Here is an 8,902-nt window from a genome sequence, read left to right as displayed (position 1 = left end):
AGAGGGGGAGGGACATCCAGGAGAAGGCCTCCACGTAGATCTGGTAACAACTTCACTTCAGTCACATGTCCCAGGTCAAAGCATATCTTAGAGGCTCCTAGTTACATGGGTGCAGGAACACAAATCTCGATGGTGAGAACTGGCAACTGACGTGCAAGATGTGGGTATGGACAGGGCTGAGAGTGAGGTCACTCGAAAAAACAAAGCAAAGTCAGCCAGCCAGCCAGCCAGCCAGCCAGCCAGCCAGCCAGCCAGCCAGCCAGCCAGCCAATCAACCAGCCAGCCAGCCAGCCAGCCAGCCAATCAACCAGCCAGCCAGCCAGCCAGCCAGCCAATCAACCAGCCAGCCAGCCAACCAATCAACCAGCCAGCCAACCAACCAACCAATCAACCAGCCAGCCAGCCAACCAACCAACCAATCAACCAGCCAGCCAGCCAGCCAGCCAGCCAGCCAGCCAGCCAGCCAACCAACCAATCAACCAGCCAGCCAGCCAGCCAGCCAACCAACCAATCAGCCAGCCAGCCAGCCAGCCAGCCAGCCAGCCAGCCAGCCAGCCAGCCAGCCAGCCAACCAATCAACCAGCCAGCCAGCCAGCCAGCCAACCAATCAACCAGCCAGCCAGCCAACCAACCAATCAACCAGCCAGCCAGCCAGCCAACCAATCAACCAGCCAGCCAGCCAACCAACCAATCAACCAGCCAGCCAGCCAACCAACCAATCAACCAGCCAGCCAGCCAACCAACCAATCAACCAGCCAGCCAGCCAACCAACCAACCAACCAGCCAGCCAGCCAACCAACCAATCAACCAGCCAGCCAGCCAACCAACCAATCAACCAGCCAGCCAGCCAGCCAGCCAATCAACCAGCCAGCCAACCAACCAACCAGCCAGCCAGCCAGCCAACCAATCAACCAGCCAGCCAGCCAACCAACCAATCAACCAGCCAGCCAGCCAACCAACCAATCAACCAGCCAGCCAGCCAGCCAACCAACCAATCAACCAGCCAGCCAGCCAACCAACCAATCAACCAGTCAGCCACTCAGCCAGTCAACCGACCGACCAACCAGCCAGGCTCCATTTAGTTTAGCTTTTGTTTCGTCCTACTGAGAGCAGACCTTACCACGCACGCAGACTGACCTCATCCGCTCATCCTGACAGCTTGGCCAGCACTGCGGGCCAGCGAGTCACAGCTGGCTCCTCAGCACCTTTAACACAAGTAAGCCGACATTAACGGTGCCTCTTGTCACCTTGCGCCGACTCAACCACTCGCCATCACACAGGCGGCAGGAGTGCTGTCACACTGACAACACGGCAGGTGGAAGGGGACGGCAACCTGGAATGTTAACACCATGAGGGACAGAGACACCGAAGTGTGCAGCTCCAGAAATCATGGCATAAACGCCCCCTTAAGTAAGAGGCCGCTTGTACTTTAAAACCGAGGAACTGATGGAGCTGGAGTTGTTCCCTGAAATCTCTCACACGTTTGCTTACCAGCGGATTCATTCAGAGGGCGACACCCGAGAGCCTTTAAAATGAACCGTTTATTACATCAGATTGTAATTCTCACATTATGTAAGTTACACGTATGCTTATTCTGAGTATCTCACATGGAAAAATTTAAACTTCTATAGGCAAGCAAAACTGTACCACACAATAGATAAGTGGGGAAGGGTTCTGCTAAACGTTCAAATAAGGCAAGTATTTAAAAACAATAAAATGGTAACAAAAACTAACCACTCCTTTAAGAGAATCCAACACTACAAGCTACATGTTCTTTCTGAGTGCGTTCGGGTAATCGAGGCAGTGTGTCTTCATTGAGAACATCAAGAAACGGAATAAGGCTCAACCACGGACAGAGCTGCCTTCAAGATTCCATTCTCGGTTGTGTTCTTCAAATTTAAAAGAAAAAAACATCACAAAGTGCACAATTAAGGTCTATCAAAAACTGAATCTGCTACTCTAATAACTGCTGTCCATGCTTAATACTTAGTAGTTTATTGGGCCAAATTATATTTTCCGGGGTGGGGGGGATGAAGATAAGCCACTGTGAAATATTTAGTTTGAAATATATGCTAATACTTCTCATAGAAATCAAAAATTATGGAGAAGGGTTATTCATCATGGGGAATAGGAAGCAAAACACTAGAATGACCGAACATTTTCAAAGATCAAGCGCCACAGAGGACATGTGCATTCAGCCTTGCAACACGGAGCGACGTGGCCCTCTCACTCAAGCCAGTCTACTTCATCGAACTCCGAGTCGTCCACGGCGACTCGGCCCTCTCACTCCAGCCAGTCTACTTCATCGAACTCCGAGTCGTCTTCCGAGTCGCTGTACTCCACAGCGATGCGGCGTGACAGGATGGTGGCCACGTCGTTTTCAATCCGCTCATGCTTTGCTTCCTGTTCACGCTGCTCTTCCACTTTGCGAAGCTGAATGCCTGACGGAGCAAAGCCAGACCGATCGCTTTAAGTCAGATCGCAAAGCTAGGCGCGGTCCTTCTGGATTAAACCCAAAAGGTCTGAGGACCGCTGATAAGACGATAAAAAGCAACCCCCACTGAGAACGAACGTGAAGGAATCATATTTGAGTTGCTAGGCCTTTGGTTACATGATCATCTACCTGTGACTTGGATACTGACCCCGCCCCACCGAGCTGGTCCTGCAAGTATCTGTTTGTCCACCGTGCTCTATTATACCTCCCCCTAAGAGGGTAACAAGACGACACGGTCTATCACCTCTGTGGGCAAATAAACACAGGAATCTGTGGCCTTAATGTCTCCTGAGCCTGAAGGAAAGGCACCATTAATTCTGGACTCCTGCTTAGGAAAATGTTAAGAAATAAATCAACATGGCCTTTCTGGTTTCTAAGAGAAGAACCAACCTTAATCCTTTGAGGCATCTGGCAAATGAGTGTCAAACCCCAAATACTAGTCTACATTGGGAATGCCATTTTAAGAAGGTTAATATAAGTATTAGAATTTCTATTGTTTCCTGTATCATAGAAGCCCAACGCTGTAAATTTCTTTTTATACAGTCTCACTGTAGCCTAGTCTGGTACGGGACTAAGCGTAGCCAAGAATCACCTAGGAACGTCTGATTCCCCCGCTGTCTCTACTTCCCCAGGGCTGGGATTACAAACCTTCGGGCTTATGTAGCACTCGGGATCCAGCCCAGGGCTCTGCACATGCTAGGCAAGCACTCCTAACAACTGAGCCACATTCCCAACCCCAGTGCTGTCAAGTTCTCATTCGTTTGAAGAAACCCTCCTGGTTAAATGTGTTCTGTTTTTCCTGAAAGTCATTTAAAATCTAAGTTCTACTTAGCTAGCCTGCTTCCTAAATACCATACGTACCAACACACGACCACCTAAAAGCTTATAGGTGTGGACCACTGGATGGTCTCCAGCGCTGCACTAACTACGCATGCGCTCTCCCTGGCGCTGCCGCGAGTGTAGATTACCTTTCCGTATGGCCTCCAGCAGCACACTCCTCGCGTCACTGATCACGGGTAGGGTGGAAGGATGGCGCTTTGGCTCAGAGGCAGGCAGGACTTGTGAAGGTGGGGACGGAGGCATTAATGGAGCATGGGGACCAGGGGCAGGAGATGGAGTTGGGTGGAGCCCAGAGGGAGGATGCGCAAGAGCTGCGACCGTGACAGGTGATGATGGCCGAATGCCTGGAGGAGGCAGAGGCGGCGGCGGCGGGGGCGGAGGCAGCCCCTGCACTTCACCTTGTGGGAGTGGATGAACGGGTACAGTCTCACACACTGGGGCGGCTCTGGCTACCGGGGGAGAGGGCTGTACTAGAGGAGGAGCGATTGGAGGAGGAGCTGGGTGAAGGACACCAGGGGCAATCTGAAGAGGGGCTGGAGGCGGGGGCACTGCTGGGGCCTGCAAGGCAGGGGCTGGAGGAGGAGGCGGGGGAGGCACCGGTGGGGGAGGAGTTGAGGTCATGGAAGCTCTCAGTGAGGAGGTGGACAGGGCAGACGGGAGAGGTGGTGGAGGAGGTGGGGGCGTGGGGCTCACAAACACGGGTGTTCTGCCTGCAGCTGGGGACTGGGGACGATTCTCTATCAAACCCGCAGCAGAGCTGAAACGACAGACACCCTAGACTTCAGTGACCGGCAAGCTGAGGAAGGAGACTGCAGAAGCAGTAAACCACTGTAGCTGCCCCTCAGTAAACCCACTAACAGGCTCCCATGGAAGCCTTCAACTATTTAACATTATTGCAAAGAAGTAGAAGTGCACAAATTCGCGTGAGGCTTTGGTTTATAATAATCAAACTTTCCCAACAGCCTCGATGTTGTAATTTCACGTCTCCTCGGGAGTTCCCTGCTTACCTCAGTAAATAGTGTTCAGTTCTACGCTGTGACAGGAGGAGGGGCTGCAGTGACCCCCCCCCCCCATGCACACACACACCGACTGCACTGACTTACAGCAGTGTTTGGCTAATGTGATGATGGCGTTGTGTACCGAGGCTGTTTCGGCTCATCATGTCATTTCAGTGAAGCCAATGCCAGCTCATTAAAAACCACAAAGGAAACTCACACCTCTTTCTTCCTAGGGCTGACAGACCAAATAAGCCAGTGATAGAGGCTTTGGTGGCTTATCCTGTTTTAAATGGGAAAGCTGGTCTGTATTTATTTCTCTATCAGGAAATCTCTTTTTCTAAGTTGGACAACTGATCGCATAAAATTTAAAACAGCCTTACTGAAATACTGCCACGAGCGACTTCCTACCATCCTGAGGCCGCCAGACTGTAAGACTTCATCTTTCCTTGATAACTATATACAATCATGCCAGTTAACAAAGCTGTAATCACACACGAAGACACTGATCCTGAAAGCAATTAGCTAAACGTCCCCAGGAGACCATGCCAGCTCTAACGAGAGGAAAGCGACCACAGGTCATGTCTAAAGGCACTAGCTCCTGTGTTTGTCATTTATGGATGGTCTCCGGCAGCTCCCACACAAAGATGGCAGACTTGTGATAAAGTGTTTATCCAGAGAGCCTAAAATGTTTACTACTGATCCTTCAAAGGGAAAGCTCGCTGATCCCCGAGACAAAGCGTCATGGCTGCCCCACATACCTGACACAGGTGGGGGTGGGTCTTGCATCCCCTGCTGCATGCATTGGTGGAGGTGGAGGTGGTTCATGGGGTCTGACTAAGACCCTCTCCTCAGCTCTGCTTAGGAGTTCACTCATCTGACTGAATGGCAAGGCAGAGAGTGAGTAAGATCCATCCATGTGGTCCACGTATGTCTGCGGCCTTAAAGAAATACACAGCATCAGTGTGAAACACAGCATCAGTGTGAAACACAGTATCAGTATCAGTGTGAAACACACAGTATCAGTATCAGTGTGAAACACAGTATCAGTGTGAAACACACAGCATCAGTGTGAAACACACAGCATCAGTGTGAAATACACAGTATCAGTGTGAAACACACAGCATCAGTGTGAAACACACAGTATCAGTATCAGTGTGAAACACAGTATCAGTGTGAAACACACAGCATCAGTGTGAAATACACAGCATCAGTGTGAAACACACAGCATCAGTGTGAAATACACAGTAACACACAGCATCAGTGTGAAATACACAGTATCAGTGTGAAACACACAGCATCAGTGTGAAACACACAGCATCAGTGTGAAAAACACAGCATCAGTGTGAAACACACAGCATCAGTGTGAAACACACAGTATCAGTCTGAAACACACAGTATCAGTATCAGTGTGAAACACAGTATCAGTGTGAAACACACAGCATCAGTGTGAAATACACAGTATCAGTGTGAAACACACAGCATCAGTGTGAAACACACAGTATCAGTGTGAAACACACAGCATCAGTGTGAAACACACAGTATCAGTGTGAAACACACAGTATCAGTATCAGTGTGAAACACAGTATCAGTGTGAAACACACAGTATCAGTGTGAAACACAGTATCAGTGTGAAACACACAGTATCAGTGTGAAACACAGTATCAGTGTGAAACACACAGCACCAGTGTGTCTGTTAGAAACTGTAGCTCCACAGTCAATCTCTTCAGTGCCGTAGTTTATTTCTGTGTGACTTGTATTAACCAATGACTGATGAGCGAAGTATAAAGTGGAACTTATCACCACTCGGACATTCTGTTGTCTTAAACTAATGGCTTCCAAAACTCTTGTAATGAGAACAAACTCTCCCTGCTTCTAGAGTCAGAGAGAGGCAAGAAAACTCAGAAGACAGCCGGGTAACATGAGATTTAGATAAACAAGACTCTAGGTGAGCACGTGAGGGTTTGTGATGGCAGCACACTCCGGGAGCACAGCTGGCTTAACAGACGTGCACAGCGCATGTCAGAAGCTCCTGAACCTACACAGTAGACGGGCCGGACGTCACCCATGTCTAACCGTAGCAGAAATGCTTACTACATGGGGTGTTTTTTGTTTTTTTTTTTTTTAATTTCTGCTTTTCAGTTTAAGCAGCTAAATAGTATCTCTCAGATATGTTTGCTCTTAAAATAGGCCCCGAAATTTTAGTTATGCCTCCAAGACTTTCTATGTGTTTTTAAAAGGAAACATTACATTATTTTCCAATAAAATCAGTATGGCAACATATACATAGGTTTTTTTTTTCTTTTCCACAGAGGCTTGAAAGTCTGTCTGTTACGGTAGCAGGTTACTTAGATAGGGCTCCTGGCCACTGAGAAAGGAACAGGATCTAACCCACATGTCTGTAAAAGAAAGTAATTCTGTCTGAAATCCCTGACGTATCTGAACTTAAGGATGTGGAAAAGAAAGGAAGTCGGGGGACAGAGAAAAAACAAAGTCAAACTTCTTCTTAACTCCTGCTTCCTATGAGACAAGAATCAATACTAAAATTAAAAATATTGCAGATACACGCTCTTATGGCATTCTAATACACTCTACCTCAGACACGAGGCAGTACTTCAGCCTTCAGATAAAAGCTAAAAGTGTACACTTTAAACTGTTTTCCTACAAGCGACAACACAAAGTCCAAATATGAAAATGACCTGCCCGAGCAGGCTAGAACTTAGCAGGTTCGGTGATCAGGGTTGGAATTATTTTTATCGTTAGAAAGCCTTGCAACTCAAGGGTTCAAAAGCTTAAGATCTGGAAGTATAGAAGTGTAGGTACTGCAGGTAAATCCAATGTTTACCATTCATCAGAAAATAGATAAGTAAGAGAAACCTTGTCTCAAAATGAGAGGCTGGGCCGTTAGCAACTTCGATGTGCTTGTGGAGGAGATCGGCATCATCTTCAGCCAGCTCTGGACCTTGGGCCAGCTTCTGCCATTCTCGCCGCCTGTCATGTGGTGCTCTTGGCACTTTTTCTGGTTCATGAGGACGGTCTAGATTTTTCTGCTATAACAGATGTAATAAAAACAAAGCCAGGTGGTGAAATGCTAAATCCTTAAAATGAGGTTATAGCAATCAAAATAAAACTCTGAGGCCAATACTGAAAATGTCAATGTCAGCAATAATGTAGCAAAACACAAACCCATTTTTCTGCACATTCAGAGTTAAAATTGATCAGAGTTCACTGTAATCCCAGTTTCTTACCACGGTTTGGTAACTCAATTTCAAGCTGAGAGATTAGATACAAAATGGTGTGTGCCTAGATTGAAGGCAGAGAGTCCTTAGGATGGGAAAAGTCACTAGCCCTTACTTCTATACCCACTTTTAATAAGTATCAACGTTTTACCGTGGGTGGAACCGTCAACCCCCAAAGAAATAACTAAGACACTAAGTTATCTGTATGGGAAATGGCCAGAGAGTGAAACCAGGGGAGACAGTATAAAGGCCTGGAGAAGGGCCAACAAATACCAAATGTCCAAATGAGAAAGCAGGTGACATACATGAAAAAGTGTCAGGTGTAAGACCGGGCGTGCTGTGAGGGTGACAGGCATAGCCATGAAAAGGTTCTACACTTCAAGCACAGTTTTAAAAACCTTGTGCTTAGCAAACAAAACCTGTGCTCAGGAGCGCTCTGGCTGCCAGTCACCAGTCTGCAGACCCAGCTACAACACAAGGGCAGGCACTGTCCAGCACACGAGCATGCAACAAGAGGGCATTATGGGGACTGAGGGAAGCGGAGACAGACAGAGGCATGGTGAAGACAGACTGTGTCTCTGCTGGGCCAAAGCAGAGCTGGTTTCTCCCTTCTGTGTGCTTTGAAAATCGTTTTAGATATGAAGTAAGGCAGACCGGGAAAACTTTATCAAAGTGGGGAGGGAACTGCAATAGACTGGTCAGGAATTTAGTGCAAACATAATAACCCGCTGAACACAGCGTGGCCACGTGGGGCTGAAAGAGACAATGGCTGAATTTACCAGCTTCACTCACGCCTGCACGATGCCTTCTTGGGATCTGTGTAGTTATAATGACTTTAAGGCATGGACCCAACAAACAAGGCTGCCAAGGTGTGACTTAACAACGTTTCTCGGGTGTGACAACACATGAATACATAAAAAATAACTTCGAGTGTTTGAATCTTTCATAATACCTTCTGCTTTCTCTTTTCCTTCCTCTTATCCTCTGTATCTTGCAACATCTTTTCTTTCCACAGATCAAAGAAATACGAAGGGTTGGTATAAAACTTCAGCCCCTCCTTACCATCGTCCCTGGAAAACAGCGCACCCAGCACAGCACATTAGTGAGACAGAAACAACCAGACCAACGCTTACCACTGAGGTGTGCTTCCCTCATCACAGAGCACAGCATGCACACAGTGTGTGCACACAGTAGTGCCTTGCCAGGCATGGTGCGTGTCAGTGATCTTGGCACTCAAGGCAAGAAACTAAAAGGTCACAAGTTTGTGGCCACTCCAGATGACACGAGGAGATTGCATCTCAAAATAAATAAGCATTGCCAAAATACGGTATTAT

At 47.8% G+C, this 8,902-nt stretch overlaps 1 protein-coding gene across 3 annotated transcripts in view; it reads right to left on the bottom strand.

The window, feature by feature from the left end:
• Positions 1-1,045: 1,045 nt before the first annotated feature.
• Wasf1 (WASP family member 1) overlaps positions 1,046-8,902 on the bottom strand; it is a 47,661-nt gene continuing 39,804 nt past the window's right edge. Inside the window, exons 5-9 of one of the 3 annotated variants that reach the window (XM_006256586.5) lie at positions 8,521-8,638; positions 7,207-7,379; positions 5,091-5,270; positions 3,463-4,091; positions 1,046-2,441 (exon numbers count right to left, since the gene is read on the bottom strand). In XM_006256586.5, the coding sequence (XP_006256648.1) occupies positions 2,284-2,441; positions 3,463-4,091; positions 5,091-5,270; positions 7,207-7,379; positions 8,521-8,638 (1,258 nt within the window). In that variant the 3' untranslated portion in view covers positions 1,046-2,283. The remainder of the gene's footprint in view (positions 2,442-3,462; positions 4,092-5,090; positions 5,271-7,206; positions 7,380-8,520; positions 8,639-8,902) is intronic. The other 2 variants (XM_006256587.5, NM_001025114.1) reach the window with 2 other exon arrangements.

Source organism: Rattus norvegicus, chromosome 20, assembly GCF_036323735.1.
Source record: "Rattus norvegicus strain BN/NHsdMcwi chromosome 20, GRCr8, whole genome shotgun sequence".
Lineage (NCBI taxonomy): Eukaryota > Metazoa > Chordata > Mammalia > Rodentia > Muridae > Rattus > Rattus norvegicus.
The sequence above is the reverse complement of the archived record's forward strand: the minus strand, read 5'-3'. Positions and strand labels throughout refer to the sequence as shown.